The 21,078-nt window shown below is 43.4% G+C and overlaps 1 protein-coding gene across 1 annotated transcript in view; it reads right to left on the bottom strand.

Moving 5' to 3' along the window:
• The window catches only part of frem2b (FRAS1 related extracellular matrix 2b), a 68,716-nt gene extending 48,523 nt beyond the window's left edge, over positions 1–20,193 (bottom strand). Inside the window, exons 1-2 of the mRNA XM_079515134.1 lie at positions 15,171–20,193; positions 13,820–13,909 (exon numbers count right to left, since the gene is read on the bottom strand). Coding sequence (XP_079371260.1) covers positions 13,820–13,909; positions 15,171–20,184 — 5,104 coding nt within the window. The 5' untranslated portion in view covers positions 20,185–20,193. The remainder of the gene's footprint in view (positions 1–13,819; positions 13,910–15,170) is intronic.
• Positions 20,194–21,078: the final 885 nt, after the last annotated feature.

Below are 21,078 nucleotides of genomic sequence, written 5' to 3'. Positions count from 1 at the left end.
TTTGCCTTGAGAGCACAACATAAACTCTGGGCCTAAATTGTTAGCTCCATGTGGACAAGCATCTCTTTCTGTTAAATCATCATTTACAACTTAAATCAGCCTACACTGCTCTTCCTCCTTCAGCATGACCCTGTGCCCTGACCACATTTACATTACATTGTCTTTATGGAGGTAAAGGGGTTATCCCCATTCTGGTTCCATTCCAGCTCAGAGACCTTACAGTATGTTGCATATTCTTTATCTTCACATTTCCTGCCTATATAAAGCGTTCTATTATGAGAAAGATATAACTAAAATAATAATAATAATAACAACTAGAAATGCGCTCTCTCGAGATGCCAACTTGCACCATGCACACAAGTAGGACATGTATGGCCTACTTGTGCGCAAGCAGAGTGCGCCATGGAAGTGCGCCCACCACCGGCATCACCGCTTCATCGTCCCTATAGAGCTCTCTGCTGTCTGGGTACGACTGCTGCTCACACATCCACGTCCCTCAGCCTCAGTACCGGCTCCCCACAGGGCTGTGTACTGAGCCTGCTGCTCTACACCCTCAGCCTCAGTACCGGCTCCCCACAGGGCTGTGTACTGAGCCTCCCCACAGGGCTGTGTCCTGAGCCTGCTGCTCTACACCCTCAGCCTCAGTACCGGCTCCCCACAGGGCTGTGTACTGAGCCTCCCCACAGGGCTGTGTACTGAGCCTCCCCACAGGGCTGTGTACTGAGCCTCCCCACAGGGCTATGTACTGAGCCTGCTGCTCTACACCCTCAGCCTCAGTACCGGCTCCCCACAGGGCTGTGTACTGAGCCTCCCCACAGGGCTGTGTCCTGAGCCTGCTGCTCTACACCCTCAGCCTCAGTACCGGCTCCCCACAGGGCTGTGTACTGAGCCTCCCCACAGGGCTGTGTACTGAGCCTGCTGCTCTACACCCTCTACACACACAATTGCACCCCCGTCCACCGCAGCAACTGCATGGTAAAGTTTGCGGACGACACCACAGTAGAGATGAGTCTGCCTACAGGGATGAGGTGGTGCAGTTGACACAGTGGTGCAGAGAGAACAGCCTGCTCCTAAACACATCCAAAACCCAGGAGCTGGTCATAGACTACAGGAGGAAGAAAACAGACATTCCACCACTGTTCATCAATGGGGACTGTGTGGAGAGGGTGTCCTCCTTCCGTTTTCTGGGAGTCCACATTGAGGAGGGCTTGACCTGGAGCGCGAACACCTCTGAGCTGCTGAAAAAGGCCCAGCAGAGACTATACTTCCTGAGGGTGCTCAGGGGGAACAACATCACACAGAGACTGCTGGTGCATACGTGTGTGTGGTACACCAGCTGTACAGTGGCACAGAGGAAAAAGCTCCAGGGGGTCATTAATACAGCACAGAAGATCGTTGGCTGCCCTCTCCCCACACTGGAAGAAGACGGTGAGTGATTAAGTCAGAGACCAGCAGACAGCTTCTATCCCACAGCGGTAGTTTCACTCAATGCTGCTAAGAAATGATCTGTTGCTGCGATACTTGTTTTGTTCTTTTTCTGCTGTCTTAAATGCACTAAGGGTTTGTGCAATAACAGCTGCAATTACATTTTTGTGCAATATATATGCCTAGTGCTACAGGGGTTGTGCAATAACAGGAAGTCATGTGTGTTTTGTTGTTTCATAGTTTTAGCTTTATGTTGTTTTGTGATCTGATGCACTGATTGGTTGGCACTTTTAATTTCGTTGTACATGTTACAATGACAATAAAGATCTATCTATCTATCTATCTGAGTCCTAGAGCTCTCTGCTGTCTGGGTACGACTGCTGCTCTGAGTCCTAGAGCTCTCTGCTGTCTGTCTGGGTACGACTGCTGCTCTGAGTCCTAGAGCTCTCTGCTGTCTGTCTGGGTACGACTGCTGCTCTGAGTCCCTATAGAGCTAGTCACTTCAAGTCTCCGACTGGGTCAGGACTCAACAAGATGGCCTCATTCTGGTCCCAGCCCAGACAGGTCAGACGCCTTCTGGGCCCGCCACATTCCTGCTCGACGACGGCTCACGGTGGCACGCTAGTAGGCTGAGGAAAGTCCCAGCACCCCTCTCTGAGCACACGGACACAGCACAAACCCCGTCACCATTCCCCTACGCCATGGGCACTGATTCTGGCCCACTTCCAGCCCCCGTTCCACCCCCCGCCCCTGTCCCGCCTCCCGCAGCACCACTCCATGAGGCTGTGGTGCCGGAACCGAGGCCAGTGCGGGTCAGGGCTCGCCCTACTGCCTTGCAGGACTAACATATTGCATATTGCCTGTAGTCTTTTTCTTATTGCTGCATTCCTCTCATCACTCTTATCACTGCTTGCGGATATATTTGTTCATCATGTACAAAGTGACAGATGTCCCATGTGTCTTCTATTGGCAGTATAACAGATAACAGAACCCCTATCCCAATATGTAGACTTTTTTTCTGAGAAACCACGTCATACTGCCGTCAATCATTGACACCACAGATGTTTTTAACATCATCGCAAATCTCAAATGTAACAATGACTATATGGCTATATTAGCCACTTTGGATGTTCAGAGCCTATACACCTGCATCCTGCATGATATTCGTCTCACAGCCATTTCACACTTCTTGGGTAGACGTCCCACAAATGTGCTGCCTCCCTCCACGTTTCTTGTGGAACTTGCAGAAACAATTCTATTAACTGTATTACGTTGGCAAATTCTATCTCCAGTCTCAGGCCACTGCTATGGGCAGTGCGTTTTCTCCCTCCTACGCATTCCTCACCATGGGTTTCTGGGAAGATAAATGTATTTACAGTATAATCCCCAGAACAACCTTTTCCACCCTAAAATTGCAGGTACATAGATGACATCCTGTTGGTCTGGACTGGACAGGTACCCAAGATGAGCTAAATCTCTTTCTCACATATGCCAACTCCACCACTGACTACGTGTCTTTTACCATGGAACATGATGCCAATAAAATCTAATTTCTAGAAAACCCTAATAGTAGGAACACCCTCCTCAAAGCTGACAGCAATCACTCCAAACGGCTCATAAGTAACATCCCTGTAGGCCAATTCCTACGTCTCAGGGGGAACTGTAGCTCAACCCGACTTTGTAAACACAGCCACAGAGCTCACTAACCCTTTTTCAGAAAGAGGCTATGCTAAAATAGACCTCGACTCTGCATACGACAGAACACTACGCCCTTTTACAAAAGAAACCAAAAAGTCATCTAATAGTAGTATAGTACTATATAGTACTCCACACAATGTACACCAGCGGCAGGTCCTATTAAAACATAATGAAAAACAAACTAGCTGGCATATCCTTCAAAGTGATCCTCAAATATAGGACCTGTACTGATCCCCCTCTGTTGTGTTTCAGACGCAGTCGTATATAGCCTGAGAGACCGTCTGGTGCACTCTGATCTAACGCCCCTTCCTCGTTATAATTCAAAATAGTGGGTGATCTAAAGATCAGTGGTCAAAAGTCAAAAATTGATTGCGGACGGTCCAAACGTGTTCAAAGTTAGCATTTTCAATTGAGTGCTATAGCGCCACCCTTTGGGCAATGGTTGTGGGCTTCGCTTTCACACCGTTTACCATATTGCCAAGTTTTGCGAAAACCGACTCCACGGTTAAACTGCAATTTTTGACGGAAGAAGAAGAAGAAGAAAAAGAAGAAGAAAACAGATAAATACAATAAGGAACCATAAGTTATTTCGGCTTGGCCCCTTAATAATAATAATAATAATAATAATAATAATACACATACTGTAACATTTGTGGCATATTAAGATCCTCCAATGTCTACATTGTCAGACCAGACCAAAGGCTAAATGTCAAAGGCCAGCTGCCCTGTTGTCTAAAGCTCAGTCAGTGACAGTTTAACTGAAAATCACTCACCCATGAAAAATGCACTTTTCAGATCGACTGACTAACAACTAACAAACAATCCCAAAGGTTTCTAAATTAAACTGGCAGAAAGAGAGGGCCCTCCAAAGCTATCTAAACATACAATATCATGAAACATATGGCCCAGACTAGATGAGTCACTCTAACACTAAACATATTAAAGAACAATTCTGTGGTAATTGGAACAGTCCTGCGAAATTACTGAGGGATTTGAGAAGCTAAAGGCACCAAATACAGTATATCAGATTCCCCTGGCGTCTAGTTCTGGTCCTCCTAATTGACATTCTTTGTTTCCCTCACTTCATTCTCTTGTTAATATGTAACTTTTCCCTTTACAGACCCGGTCCTGGAAAACTAAGTTAAGCCCTCGAACAGTGCTGTTCATATAAAGAATGTATTATGTACTATGTCAAAAATGTATAAACATGTATAATGTGGTAACTGATGAATCAACTATAGGGTTGGAGTTAAACTTGGAAATACTGTTTGAAATTAGTTTAGTTTATTATGTGATGCCTGCAACTTTTAAAAAAATGGGTCTGAAAACTTTAACTGATTTACAGGGTGCCGTCTACATTTCTAGCTAAACAAGATTAGCTTTCACTTGCATTGCATCCAAGTTACTCGATAATAGCTCTCTTGGCCTGCAACTCGAGCACATCTTTTTTTAGCTACTTGTGAAAATATATGAGGTATGTTGTGTAGTTATAGGTGCAGCCAGGCAGAGAACATATATCTTATAAGGCAGAAGTCGTATTTTTAGGTAGTTTGTTGAGAGACTACAGTACCAGCACTACATGTATGTTCATAGCTACATCTAATCGAATATGACAGAACTTAAAATAATCTCCATTCATATGTAGATTTGGCTGCATATCCACAGGGCCTACCTACTGTATTTGAGTGCTCAGAACATGTCAACGCAGGCTGTGTTTAGAGAGTGAGCTGCGTGTCAGCACTTTAATGCCATGGCTTGAGGCATCAGGAAGCGGATTGAAGCCTTGCCCTGGAACCCACAGAACATGCCACTTTTTCATCTCCCCCGGACTCCCTTCCATTCCTCAACTGACGAGTCCTCACATCCTGCCTATCAAGCCCAACATCGGAAGGAAGCAGGTGGTAAACAGGAGCTACAGCACTTATGTACATATGTTGAATCCCCAAAAGGTTTTTGTCAGGTATGTGCATTAAAAAATAACTGTGAAATGAGCGGCAAGTTACACGCCCATCACATTTCCAGAAACCTTCTCAATTGACCTTTTTTATTACCTTCTATGAATTTTCCTGCAATTACGCCTCGCTACTAATATTATAATCAAGTGAACAGGTTTTTTTTCCCTCCTTCTTTCACTCGCCTAACATCATAACGAAGCTGACAGCAGCTTGAAAGCAAAGACAAATCAAATTAAATCAAAGACAGATAAAATTCATTTTATGCTACACATCTTGATTCACCATCTTAGCAGTGCTGCCTTTATCAGAGAATACATGATAAGGCTGCTGGTCCCTAGACATCTGCATGCATGGTGAATAAATGTTCAGTGTTTGTGTGCTTGTGTGTGCATGCACATATTTGTGCACAATATGTGAGGGGGAGGTACAAATGAGGGTGTTGTGGTGGTACCCATCAGGTTCCAAACATGCCACCCGGGTCCGTCGGGAGAGAGATGTGACATCGTAGCCTTGCCCCAGCTGTCAGCAGCTTTTCAAAGGGCAGTGGCTGAGAGGGGCAACTCAGCCCCACTACTGGGATTCGGGGGACAAAGACACATTATCCAGGGTGATTTGTTGAGCAACATCTTTGCTACAGTGGACAAAGATACAGCAGCAGCTTCCTCTAGGTACTGTTACTTTTAGGAGCCTTTTTTTTTTTAGATGTTATGACTGTTATAATCTAATCATGTATTTGGCTGCAAATAAAATAGGATAGGATATTAGGTATTTAAAACCTTGTATCTTATACATTAGGTTTCGTTGTGTGGATCCTGTAAACTATTTTTGTTGAGTGGTGTAAACCACTCCTACAACTGGCTTTTGTGTGCAGAAAAAAATGAGCATGGTTGCTATGTTCAAAATAATTTCTGACGTAATGAAATCACACCCGGGTGAACAGGGTGAACATAGCAACCATGCTCATTTTTTCTGCACAAAAAAAGCCAGTTGTGAAATCACATCCGGGTGTGATTTCATTACGTCAGACATGATTTCATTACGTCAGACAGACCTTACACCACTCAGTTCACACAGGTGTGATTTTTTAAGATCATGTTATACCGTATCTTTGACGTTATATGTGTTTGCCTTGATGGCCTATTTCTTTCAGGTTTTACAAAGCAGGTAGAAATCCTCACCACCCTGAAAATTGCTACTATATGATTGGGTCGTTAGATCTTCATAACACCTTAGAATAATACATATTAAACCTTATTCCACAAAGGGATTTAACGTTCTAAAAACTCCACTATGGCATTACTTCAGACACAAGGGAATGCATTGGTCATTGTGCCTGCCAGCTTATGTGTGCTTGAACAATCTCAGTTCTGCTAGAGAGACATCCTAAGGCAGGGATGACGACACACATCATCATCCAGGGGACAAGCCTGGGCCTGGGGTTTCCATACACCGGAATTTGTCTTTGCCAAGTGAACCCCGGATCCCTATCTTTACTCTGGCAGCACAACAAGAGGGAGTGAAGGACTTATAGAGCGGGATAACCCCTTTACCTCCATAAAGACAATGGCACTGACAAGGCAAAGAAGCACTGGCAACTTCCAAGCAACTAGGTCAAACAAATACCATACCACCCATATTCCAATTGCATTGCTGTTGCTTCTGTTAATTACTGTACCAGAAAAGTGGATTAACACATTTGCATTTTTCACAGTTTGCCCCTGCCTCAACAGGCACTTATGTTTCCTGCAGACTGTACAATTTTCACTGTCTAATTTCCTTCACATGTCGCACTACGCGATGGGAAAAGGGTTGAATTGTGATTATACACTTCATCAGACTGTACAAGTTGAATTGTCTACATGGGATGAGACTAGGTGAAACTCTTGTCATATGCAGAAGAGGACAACATGGGTTGGCAATTCTCCAAAGGCAATATTTCCTGACATCTTTCATATACTGTATCTGTCTACTAGCAGATATTATGACTTCTTATGCTTTTAACACATGAAGCCTGTCAAGTTGCCACAGTATATTTTTCTGGTCAAGTAGTAGTATCTGTTAACACAAACAACTACATATAATAGAACATTCATTATGACAACCAGCTCAACAGCTACACATCTGCCAAAAGTTTCTGGCACTGCCAGAGCTTCATCGTGTCATAGCGGACCATCATTGACCTTGTCACAATGAACGACCCAATTATGGCTAATGTTTTGGTGCATAATAGTGGAAGGCAACAGAATGGATTTCCCTCACAGTGTACTTGAGTTTGGATGGAAATTGCATAGAGGAAGAGGTGTATTTTTGTTTTGTCATGTGGTGAAAAACAAGCCTCAAAGTTAGTGTCATTACCTGGGCCGTGGTCCAGCAGTCCAGGCACCTAGGCATATAAGCGTTGGGATAACCCGTTCCCAACGATCTTTGCTGCATGTCTCTCCCCATCTCTCTCCCCCTGTTTCCTGTCTATCTACACTGTAATCTATAAAGACAGAAAAGCCCCAAAAATATCTTTAAAAAAATGTTAGTGGCATGAATTGAGGAAACAAGCAAGCCAGACAGACAAATCATACTGATCAACTTATATCCTCTCTGTAATTCTGTTTCCATCTTCAATGTGAAGCAGCTGTTACCTGGGAATAGCTCTGTAATCAAGTACCAGATGTTTTATCATAACATTACATTTTCCCCCAACAAAATGACTAACAAATATTTTATTAGCCACAGCACAGATGGACTGTGATGAGATCTCTAGTACACACACACACACACACACACACACACACACACACACACACACACACACACACACACACACACACACACACACACACACACACACACACACACACACACACACACACACACACACACACACACACACACACACACACACACACACCAACCTCTTGAATGCAAGGACAATAGGCCCTGCTATATAATTTCCCACAGCATTGCAGAGATGCCTATAGCAAACCATGTATGCAATATGTATACCATAACTACCATATACAGTACTATAACTATGTCCCACCTAATGTAAGTCTGGGGGTAATAATTTCATGGGGTAGAAAAACACAGACAAAACCATTCCAGGGCTGGGAACAAGGATTATGACCAACCATACAAACATTCTACTAACTTTGATTTGCGTGCAAGTGCAAATAAAAAAACTACTGCTATGCTTTGGCACGCTACAGAGAGAAATCTAATCCCTTTCGAACCTGGGATTAGGAAGGTAGGGCAAATAGAGAGATGGATTCAAACATGCATTCTGCAGTCACTGCTGTTGATCATATAGAAAACATACTGTAGGTGCTCAACATAGCACATGACGTGACACTGACGCCTGGTTTTATTATTCTTCCTTGCATGCCGGTATTGCACGCCAAAACTAGCAGATCTACAAACTCACAACACATTGCAGCATGACACATTGTGAGCTTGTAGATAGGGCGACATAGTGCGCAACTAAGTATAAGTCAGCATGAGTCACTTGTGAGAACTCAGGGCATTCATGATGACGTCCACATACAGCATGTATCTCGTTTCATGGAGCAGAAATAACGAGCCATCGTGCCTAGTGAGTCAGGTAAGGCAGTTTATAAATGCACTGAATATTGCAAAGGGCAGGCAGGAAATACATTCCTCCATATTTCAAGCTGGTGCCATGTAAAGGAAAAATGAATGATCCAATGAGGAATGTGCTTCTTGTTCCAGACTGTAGATCCAATCCACCACAAAATCTGACTTATGGAATTAGAAACGTGGCAGTAAAATTCTCACTTCTCACATGGTACAGTAGAAGCATGTCATATTTGCTGACTTTGAACTTTGAAAGTAGTTCATTCTCATCCTTCCTCCTTAACCCTTTAGCATGAAGGAGGGGGGGAGAAACAGACAGACAGACAGACTGACTGACTGACTGACTGACTGACTGACTGACTGACTGACTGACTGACTGACTGACTGACTGACTGACTGACTGACTGACTGACTGACTGACTGACTGACTGACTGACTGACTGACTGACTGACTGACTGACAGACAGACAGACAGACAGACAGACAGACAGACAGACAGACAGACAGACAGACAGACAGACAGACAGACAGACAGACAGACAGACAGACAGACAGACAGACAGACAGACAGACAGACAGACAGACAGACAGATGGGAGGGAAGGGGACAGATTGACAGGGTGGGAGGGGAAGGGAAGACAGACAGACAGACAGACAGACAGACAGACAGACAGACAGACAGACAGACAGACAGACAGACAGACAGACAGACAGACAGACAGACAGACAGACAGACAGACAGACAGACAGACAGACAGACAGACAGACAGACAGACAGACAGACAGACAGACAGACAGACAGACAGACAGACAGACAGACAGACAGACAGACTGAGGGACAGACAGAGTGAGGGACAGAAGGGACAGACAGACAGATGGGAAGGGAGGATGGGAGGGAACTAGGGAAGGGGACAGATTGACAGGGTGGTAGGGGAAGGGCAGACAGACAGAATGAATGAATGAATGAGAGGGAGGATGAGTAGCATGGAATGAAAAACATAACAAAGGCCACAGCAGTCTGTCTGTCAGTTGGAACATCCCTGATGCTGACTGACTGGCTGGATTAAGTTGCTGGAGGCAGACAGAGATTGAGCTCCACAAACAACTGGCTGGGACTGCTAAGGCTTGTGTGTGTGCTTAGGTAAGCTCACCTGAATGCACCACCAGAGTCCTACAGAGACAGCGTGAGGGATGGAGTGCACCGAAACACAACATCTACCTGACAGCTAACATGGCGCACGTGCATGCATGCACACGAATGAACACACACAAACACACGCATAGACGTGATTATGCACACACGCAAAATCAATGCTCTGACCCTGTGTAGGAAATTAAAGCATCTCTTGTTCCAAAACTTTGTTCCTGACTTAGTCCAGGTGTGTTGTTTCTCTTCACACGGTAAACACAGAAACACAAACTAATACATGTGTGACTTCAGCCTCCAGTGATAATTCATTCAAGGCTTTGACAAGCATGACAAATGGCAAGACACACAAACGCCTCACAGATTATGACCCCTGTCTGTCATCTGCTTTAGGCAGAACTCAACCACCCTAACCCAGAAATAAAGGACCACTGTGACTGCTTCATTTCCTAGCCAAACGGAAAACGCGTTCAAGTAAGAGGTTCAATGTAAACACTTTCACAAAGTTTTGCAGACTTGTAAAGTACACAAATTATGTGAACAAAGTATAATTCTTCCACAAGGGGGTTTAAGAGTGCATTATTCGTGCCTTCGTTCATTGTGTCACATTTCTGAGATGCCTATCTCAATGGCATGGCTATAGAAATCCAACAAAAGAGCAGATTACAATAGGTTCTCTAATGTCAATATTATACAGTATTTATCCTTGGTTAAAAGATGAAACATTTCCACCAGCTTACATTGAAAAATGGCATTATTCTGTAATCTGCAGCCATCTTTTAAAATGCAATATTCTGCATGAAAGAGACTGTCTGAGCAAGAGTATCTCTACAGCACAGAATATGTTTGAACTCTCACTCTCTATCTATCAAAATCACACACTTCAAGTAGCAGGTGATCACCACCACACCCGGGCAGTACTAGGCAAATAGGTGACGAGACTGAGGACCTCAACTTTATCAGGAGGAACAAGCTTGTGGCTGCATTAAAAAAAGAGAAAAACACTCTAAACTAGGACCAACATTTTTTCACACATTCCATTCCACCAAAAGAAAACGGCAAATAAATGAGTGGAGATGTTTCTCATGGTGAGTGCATTCTGTAATTGCTTTCCTTTTGGATGGGCAATGTAAACAGGAACCTTAAAACAATCACTTGGGTAGAACACCGGCCTCAGTCCAGTGCTCTCAAGTTAGAGCAGAGCAAGAGCAACAATGGCAGCTGAGAGAAGGCTTTCAGCTCTATTGTTTAATTGAGCTGACAGCCAGAAATACACCACAACACACACACAAGCACGCCATGCCACACCACGCACGCACACACATCATACACACGCACGCACGCACGCACGCACGCACGCACGCACGCACGCACGCACGCACGCACGCACGCACGCACGCACGCACGCACACACGCACGCACACACGCATGCATGCAGTGTACCCCTGAACCACATAAAAAGACTTGCACACCACACACTATTATCACATTGTGAATGCATAAATTCACAGGAATTAGAATAAATTAAAGAAAGTATAACATCTTACCATTCTGACAAGAAAAATCGCTTTTCTAATAATAATGATAGGCTAATAATAATACAGTAATAGCAACTGCATGTGTACTGAACATGAATTAAGAACTAGTGGGTTTCTTATTTTTCTTTGCTGAACATGACAGACTATATTAGCTGTGTGCTGTTTGCTGGCTCCTCCTCAAAACTACTGTTCAAAGAGTTTGAGGCTCTATCTGGGGATTTAAGGCAGCAACCACCAGCACAGCTCGAATCCTTAAAATAATTACAGCTCTATGGCTACCTCACAAGCTTGCGTATAATATGTAGGCCTAGGGCAGCTTCTTGCGAATGGGTCAATCGTAGAAGGCTCTCCATCACTTTACACGACCGTGTGCATGCCATTCCAATGTTCTGCAGACCGCAGCTGTTTCCTAAGTGCACTGACTGTTATCACTTGTCAGGTGTTGATGCTTTCAGCTTTAACTGTCTATAAAAGGTGATGACTATGACTGCCAAGCATATGTTTGACATCTGACGACAAGATGTGCCAGGTGTAAGGTCCTTTTGAAAGTCTGAAATACGGTATGTAAACAATTTTTTAGAAGGAATCTGTATTAACATTATTAACATAACAGTATTAGCATGCAGAATTGTACAGTATTGAGGCAACCCTTCAAGTTAATTGTGTGCATGTGAGAGAGAGAGAGAGAGAGAGAGAGAGAGAGAGAGAGAGAGAGAGAGAGAGAGAGAGAGAGAGAGAGAGAGAGAGAAAGAGAGAAAGAGAAAGAGAAAGAGAGAGAGATAGAGAGAGAGAGAGAGAGAGAGAGAGAGAGAGAGAGAGAGAGAGAGAGAGAGAGAGAGAGATCCATAACAAATAATCCAATTGAGCAAAAAAGAAGGCATTGAATAGAATTAACTAAACATCAATGCAACATTTAATGGCCTTTGCCACCACAAGCCTGAAGATAACAAGCCACACAGATAAAAGTCCTGGCATTCAGTGTCTCGATCTTCTCAATAAAGCGGCGTCTAATTTTAGTCAACACACTCATTATCCCCCCCATCCACCTGTTGGCATTGCGGTTAACCTGTCTATTATTTCGCTGAAGCCACAGATTAGTCCCAGGTTGAGGGATGGGGAAATGCATTTAGGGGGCCCACTGATATGCCTGTGGGAAAAGAGAGGGCCTCTGTCAGTAGGATCCTTTGTGTTCCCTCATCACCCCAGAAGGGTAGAAGAAAGGAGACACTGTCAGGCATGCTACTTCGACTAACAGGCGACACCAGCATGATCATCTCCAACTATACACAGGGCCTCATCTCTTGCATACCTAAAAGTGAAAGCCTTTATCTTTCCTAATTCAAGACTGGTTCATATTGTTGGGATCTTGGTGGCCTGAGTGTCACTAAGTAGCCTAAACAGACCATCTTATTGTGTGTAAAGCCAGAAGCTGTCACCAGTATTTCAAGGAGATTCACCATGAAGAAAGAATGTTAAAGGACATGTGAGCTCTGATATCCATACAAATACATCCATACAATGTTAACATTGGCTGTTTGCACGAGATGGAAAATTGTACTCTTGCTCAAATAAAAAACTATGCCTCTGAAGGACTATAATCCAAGCATAATAAATATTTAGTTTTTTTTTGTAGCACTAGAACGTGGCTTAAAGGACGGCAAATATCTTGTTTGATCCCAAAACATATATTTTCAAAACTACTGGCTGGATTGTTTGCTGTTGACTTTCATGTTCCCTGGAGGATGCATGCAGGACTTATTTTGGCTTCTACTCTAGTGCCACTCTACTCTAGATTTTCACATAAAGGCACTTTGTAGTATTATGGAAATTATTTTTATCTCAACTAAAGCTTTTGGTGTTGTTTACAATATGATTGTGTTAATCCTTCTGAGAATATACAATATTAAACATAGGTGATAATGATGTCTCTAAGGACAGCAATGTTGGTCAATTTTCAAACCACTTTGGTCCAGTTGGGTGTAAGGAGCAGAACAGGCTTTTGGGGATGCTGGCGGTTCTTTTAGACTCTGTTAGATAGATGGACTAGCAAACAGATAATTTTCCTTTGCCATTTCAGTGAATGCTAAACTTTAATGAGATCAAGTTGAGACAGGATAAGCAACTCAATTAAAAAACGACCTTGAAACTCTGTGGTGTATACTGTACTTGCCCCTTTTCATTGCATGAAAAGGTTACCGTATGTTCATGATTTTCCATCTGGTACTTGCCCAGACCAGGCTTATTTGTCAATAAGCTTCATTTCATGAAATATTCACAAAATGTAAAGTCTACGGAGCCCCTAAGCCTCAAGGGACATAGTGGTGAATTATTTAAATGAAATAACATTAATTAATTAATTAATTAATTAATTAATCAAATTGAATCAATTTGTTTGCTACTAAATAGCATAGATGCTGTCCAATCTTCTTGAAATATCAAATTATATTTGGTAACGTATGCAATTGAACTTACCCTTGTCCTCAATGGAGAAATGGAAGATGTCATTAGTTGCATTGTCATGGTCCCTCAGAACATAGCATATCTTCATGTCATCAATGTCAGCTAAAATAAAAAAGGCAAATATTGATATAATAAAATGATGATGATAAATAATAAATATATGTATTTCATGAATATCACACAAATAATATTTGGCAAAAGTAGGATTCCTCCCCTATTTAGACTTAATGGACATAAATGTCCAGAGGTTTAAAGACTATCTACAGTCGGCTTGACAATTGCTTTTAAAGGCAAGCCAAGACTGCTTGACAAATTGTCTCCCGAATGACACACTGAGCATTAAAGAACAACAAACTACACTCCAGGGGCTTTACCACAGTCTTCTGTTTTACTATTTAAAATATAGTGGTTTCTATACATCCCTACAATCTGACAGAATGTGAAGTTCACACTAGCCCTTGCTATATATCTTCAATATTTAATGTCAATCCTTTCCTCTCAAATCTGCTGGCTCATAAACATTCATAGCCACAATTTCAAATATCCATGATGTTATATAGTGACTTTATTTGCTGTCTGTTTATCCCTGTAAGCTCTCTTGAAATATTAAACATGTCTCCTGAGAAGAGCATCTTCAGAGTGATTCAATAACTGCAAGCAGGAGGTACATGGTGTACACTGTACACTGATCTCGCTTGCCTGAAAGTGTTTAGGAATATCACACACACAGTACACACTGTACACACTGTGCGTGCGTGTGTGTGTGTGTGTGTGTGTGTGTGCGTGCGTGTGTGCGTGCGTGCGTGCGTGTGAATGGCTTTTATGGCGTTTATTTTTGTAAATGATGTAAATGTATTTACACATATCCAGAGTCAAAATCAAAACCTTTGAATTAAAACTCAGTTTATAAAAAAAACATTCTTTCTCCGTTGGGTCGCTCAGCTGATTCATGTAACATGACAGAATTTACAGGAAAAGTTAGCCATGGGACAAGAAAGAACTGATTGACCTTCTTTCCAGTTCACACCCACTTTCTGCTTGGGGTTTCATTGGGCTGAGTTCAGAGCTGCTGGTTGACCGTCCAGTCCACCACCCACGCGGGGCATCATCGCACTGTGCTGCAGTATAGTCGGACCCTCGGTCATTGGTCAATGCCCATGATTTCTGGTTTTATAACCACGCTACTTTACAGTTGTCAGTAGTATAATAATAAACGTAATAATATAAATGATTGGCTATGGATTTGAACGTGCTCTCAGATGTCTGTACTCTACCTAGTGTTATTTTATTTATGATAAGCCTGAGCAAAGCTTTGCAAATATAGTAAATATAGTTCATTCCCAGTAGTAAAAAATACACTTACCTTGAGTAAAGGTGGTGACAGTAGCATTTCCTCTGCCGAGGTTGATGAGGTAACCATGATCTGCTCCCACAGTGACCTTGAAGGTCACTGAATGCTGTCGGCTATCTCTGTCCACCGCCTTCAGTGTCTTACTAGTAATCAAGAAGCCCAGATGACCAGTATCTAAAACCCTCAATGTTGGGGCACCCTTGTTCACCACAATCTGTGGCACTCCATTATCCACAGAGAAGATGGTGATCTTCATCACCTGAGGTTTACGAGTCTCAAATACTGTATCCGGGAACACATAGAAGTCTGTGTGAGTGCCATCAGTGACAGTGAAGGAGAAGCTGTCCTCAGCAGTCTCAGTGCCATCATGCTTGTAACTGATCAAGTTCTCATTCAGGTCCTGCTTGGTGAAGGTGGCGACAGGCCTGGTGTTATTGAAAAGCAGGCGTCCGTGCACAGGGATCTGAGTGACTGTGAATTTCAACAGTCGGTCTGCAGTGTCCCTATCTTCCACTGTAAGCTCAAAGGGAGTGATGAGTTTGTTCTCACCCTCGGTTACTACCAGGCCATGCACTGTTACGACAGGCTTTTTATTGTCCACATCACTGATGGAGACACGGAATGTGCGGAACACCGGGTTGTAGCCATCGGTTACCTCAAATTCAAAGCTATCCATCTTCACTTCATCGTCGGCCGTGTGGATGTAATAGATTTTGTTGCCAGCGAGCTGGAGCTGCGAGAAGGATGTGATGGGCATCCCAGGGGTGTCAGTACATTCCAGGTGTCCTCTCATTGGGGCTCGGGTGATTGTGAAGACCAGGTATTCGTCTGGGCTGTTCAGGTCACTGGTACTGAGCAGGTCAGTGGTGAGGGTCACCCTGCCTCCCTCTTTGAGGGAAACGCCTTTACTAACAACATCTGGAAAAACCATGTCAATGCCACCCACAGTGACATAGAAGTACCTGTCAATCAAAGGGTTGATGCCATCCGTCACATCGAATTTGATAAGGTCACGAATCCCCTCTTGTCCATTGTGAATATACACAATCAATCCCTGGTCCACTTCGCTCTGTGTAAAGTTCATTCCAACTGTGATATTTTGGAATGTCCCATAAGGCGTTGTCATTTGCAAATAACCCTGGCCAGGCCCATAGCGGACAATATATGTAAGTGTGCTGTCATCAGAGTCCAAATCAGTGGCTTTCAAATCATTATTGCTTATGACTTTCACGTCACCAATCTCTATCTCAAGTCCATCATTGATTGCCATTCTCGGAGTTTCATCATCTATGGGGATAATCATAACTATTACGGTTTTCTCCACCTTGAATTTACCATCTGTCAGGAGGACATCAAAGCTGTCCTCTGTGGTCTCTGAGTCATCATGTTCGTATACAATGCTGGAGGCCTCCCTGATCTGATCCAAGGTAAAGTTTGTGACTGGTACAGTGCCAGTAGTGAGCTGATTGAGAATATTTCCATGCTTGGGTGGTCTTGTGACAATGAATGTCAACTCATCGAAGGGGATATCTGCATCAGCACCATTTAGGATGGGTGTGTCAATCACTATGTTCATACCTTCCATAACAACAAACTCTCTCATGTAAATCTCAGGATTTTCATCATTAGCAGGTATTATGGAAATAGGGAAGAAGTGCCTCTCAGAGAAATTAATTCCATCAGAGCATCTGAATGTAAACCTGTCCTCCACTGGTTCTACTCCTTTATGAATACTTTGAACATAGTAAATGTGATTCTGTCGGATGTCCTTAATGGTGAAAGCACTAATAGCTGTCCCTGACCTGGACTTCTCTGAGCCTGGGGCTGGGGAGATATTTTCCACATAGCCAGAGGTTGACTGAACTATAATTGTGCAAAGGAGGTCATCAGTGAGCGTGTCCACATCATCAGCGCTTATATGAAGGATGTCAATCATATTTTTCTCTCCTTCAACAACAGTAAACTGCGGCCCCACAAAGACCTCCGGGGCTTGGCTGTCTAAGGGAAGAATAGTGACATGAACTCTGACACCAGAGACCATATTACCCCCTACAGTCCACTCGTCAGACATGTCAGTCAGTGTGAGATTAAAGTAATCATCCTTTGTGGTAAAGCCCAGTTCTCCACTGGTGTGTGCATAGACCACCAGACCATTGATGATGTCAGCCTGGGTGAACCTGCCTGAGGGGACACCTCGCACTAGGATTTCACCAAAATCTGGTGGGTCCTCCACAATGAAGGTCAAGCGCAGGTCATCTGTGTCCTCATCCCTTCCTTGAATAACATTGGTCGTGATTTCTGTTGCACCGTTTTCCAATACATCGATATAAGAGCCAATCGTGCCAGGTGGCAGGCTGATAGTCGGTGTCTCATCATCAATGGGCTTCACAGTAACCCTGATAGTAATTGGAACAACGTGGACACCATCACTGACATCTATCTGTACTGAATCAGCTGTTGATTCATCACCATTATGAATGTAGGATATTCTACCACCAGCAATGTCATCAAGGCTGAAAGTGTCGCCTTTTGTCATGTCAGTGAAAGTAAACTTGATATGGCCATGTAGCGGAGGCTGAGTGACGGTAAACAATATCTGTTTACTGTCTGTGTCTGTGTCTGTGGTGTCCAGCTCTGCACTTGTAATGATGTGTGTGCCGCGTTCAAAGACTGTGAAGCCAGTGTTAGTTATCTGTGGTGGATTATTGTCAACTGGCTGTAGAACTATGGTGAAATCCCCAGGTACGCTATTCCCAGAGGTATCTTCCACAGAGTACTTGAATTGCAAAACATGAGTAGTGATTCCTAGCTCAAGGTCGGGGGGTTTGTAAGCTATTTTGTGGTGGTTAATCTGTGCCTGAGTGAAGGTTGTGACTTCAGTTCCTGGTCTTTCGGTTAACACAATGGATCCCAATATAACAGGGCTGTTCTTGTCTGTATCTGTCGGTGGCTGGGTGATAATGTATTTAAGATCCCTATCTTCCGAGTCCAGGTCAGTGTAGCGGAGGAATTTTTTGCGAAAGTAAGTGAGCTGATATTCATGTACAGTCATCTGCAGAGAAGTGCCAGGATACAGTTCAGGGGGGATGTCATCAATGGGTAGTACCTTAATGATGAATGAGCTCTCACTAGACTGGTTAGGCGGATCATTGTCATCTTGAACTCTGAACACAAACTGATCCATGACTGTGCTGGTGCTGTGAGGTCCTATATGCTTGTAAAACAGTTTACCATCAGTAATGTCTTGCTGCAGCCACTCGGTTATTGCTTTCTCATATAGTTCATCCTCAGCATTAAACCGCCATGTCGATGGGTCTTCTGGGGCCTCAGACTGGCGGAGCAGTACTTCTCCAACAGTGGAAAAGGGAGGCTCTATAGTGAATTTTATAGTAGAATCCTCTGAGTCTATGTCTGCTGCGCTGAGCATAACAGGGGAAATTGGCATCATTTGGTTTTTGAACAAAATCAAACCAGTGTTGGCATTGATAATAGGAGGCTCATCATCAGTTGGCACTACAGTGATAGGAAACAGAAATTCCACCTCATTTATGCCATCAGTCATCCTGAAAATAATATTGTCACTATATGTATCACTTCCGTCATGTTGGTAAATAACAACACCTGCATCAAGGTCTGTAGGGGTGAAAAACTTCCTCCTTGAGCCCAAAACAGTCAGCTCTCCATGCCGAAGTCCATCAATTACACTGACTCTAACTTTGTCTAAATTGTCCTCATCGCTGATTTCAAGATTATGTGAACTAGACAGCGGCCTGGATTGCCCCTCATACAGCAATTGTCCAGTATTCTTTGTCACCACGGGGGCCAACGTGTTCATAGGTTTAACAACAATCATGAAAGCAAACGGGTCAGACACAGCCCCATCTGTATCCACAACCTCAAACTCAATTTGGAAAATGCGCTCAGTGTCTGAATCCACAGCAGGAGGTTTGTAGGCTATTTTCAGGTCTTTGAGATCTGCTTGATAAAATGAAGTTATTGGCAAATTCCTATCATCAGTGCTCACTATGTACCCTTCCTCAAATGACAGAGGGGATGTGATATTGAAAATTAAATCATCCGGATTAGATTCAACATCCTCCGCAGCCAACATATCACTGGTTATAGCTGTCATTACAAACTGGTCCACCTCCATCATCATCATTGCTACAAAACTAGGTTTAGGAGCGCTGTTTTCTTCCCCTTCTTTAATTCGCACCAACATTTGGAAAAATTCCTGTTTGAGCAAATTGCCTTCTTTATCCTGTAATTCTACAAGCATTGGGATATAATCTCTGTTTGGTGATTTGAAAGCAAAAGTGTGCTGATAACGGATATTCATCCTTGTGAATTCATCACAGTCAACCATCTTTCCAAGAATGCTCTCATCCACAAGTCTCCCATATCTGGGCAGCGCGCTGTCACTGGAGAGAGACGCTATTTTGCATTGGTGTGCGCTTCTGTCAAATGTGAACTCTAAAATCTTTCTATCAATAGGGTTGCTGGTGCCCAGTAGCCTGTCAACCGTGAGTGGCATATTTTTGGTTAGCACTTCCAATTGTGTGAAAACTACTTCCACCTCCATCATAAACGGAATTATAATTGTGTCCGTTTGAGTGTCATACCTGAGTTGTAACCTCACCCTATCCCTCGGAGGGCTCCTAGAACCGAAGTGAGAATACTTCACGTCGTTTGGACCGAATTCGCATGGAAACTTTTTTGGAGACAGGTGTCCGGGTCTTTGAGACAAGGGATCATGGTCGAGAACTGTTATGCTGCATTTGTCACCAGGCTGGACTTGAATAACCAAGTCGTTGATTGGATCGATAAAGACGGATCTCCCAAAAGGCACGCGTATTCCATTGTTGGCAACCAATATCGCATCCTCTGACAGCTCGGATCTCAAGGCATAGGATAATCCATAACTGTCAAAAATCTGCGCAACTGCACCACCTGTCAGAATGGCCGCAATCAGAATAATAAAAGCAGCACCGGTCCTGTGCAGATGCGGGGAAATAATCCAAGCCATTTGTAGTGTAAAGCCACAGAGAAGACTCCTTGAAGTTTCAACATAAACCCCTAAAACGAAGTGCAGTGGTTAAAGTTGCCAGAATATACACTGTGAGTCGAAAAACATCCCGCACCTATCCGTGCTAAGGTGCATCATTCTCTTGCAGCAGCTGTTCAGTGTTCACAGAATCACAGATAACCTAAACTTCCCACTCTCACAAAGCTGGAGTAAAGGCAGTAGGCTATACGCCCTCCTTCTTACCGATTGGTTGATATTCACAGTGGAATGCATTTCTTTGATTTTAAATGGGTGTGGGCAGTGTCATTCGGGACAGGACGTCAAGAGAAGACAGCACCGCGTGGGGTGGATTCGATCGGAGCAGGTTGGATTATACTTTTTTTTTTAAAGAAAGAAAAAAAAGTTTGGGGGTTTCAATTTAGGGGCTCCGCCGATTTCCTATGAAATTGCAATTACAATAGATTCATTTTCTTGTTACCTAAATGAAGATGGACTATTTGATTCATTTAGGCATACCATATTCTGAATTACCAAAAAGAGGACACATGCGCGCGTGCATGTGAACGTGCGCGTGCACGTTGTGCATGTGTCGTGCGTGCGTGGTTCTGTTTGAATTAAATTCAGATGTCAAAATAATCTATAACAAAAAAGTTATGCTCCTATATTTGATCAAATATGCTCTATAAATAGTTATGTATTTATTTAAAGTAGTGGCTCTCAAAGGTGTGATCCAGGGACCCTCATGGTTCCTTGAGGGGGTTCCAAATGGACCCATTATAGGTCTGTAACTCTGAGAGTGTAACACATGGACCCAAATGGACCCTTACAGGTCTGTAACTCTGAGAGTGTACAAATGGAACCAAATGGACCCTTTTATAAGTTTTAACTCTGATA

The sequence above is a fragment of the Electrona antarctica genome, assembly GCF_951216825.1.
Source record: "Electrona antarctica genome assembly, chromosome: 11".
NCBI classification, from domain to species: Eukaryota; Metazoa; Chordata; class Actinopteri; order Myctophiformes; family Myctophidae; genus Electrona; species Electrona antarctica.
This window is presented reverse-complemented; position numbering and strand designations above follow the sequence as displayed.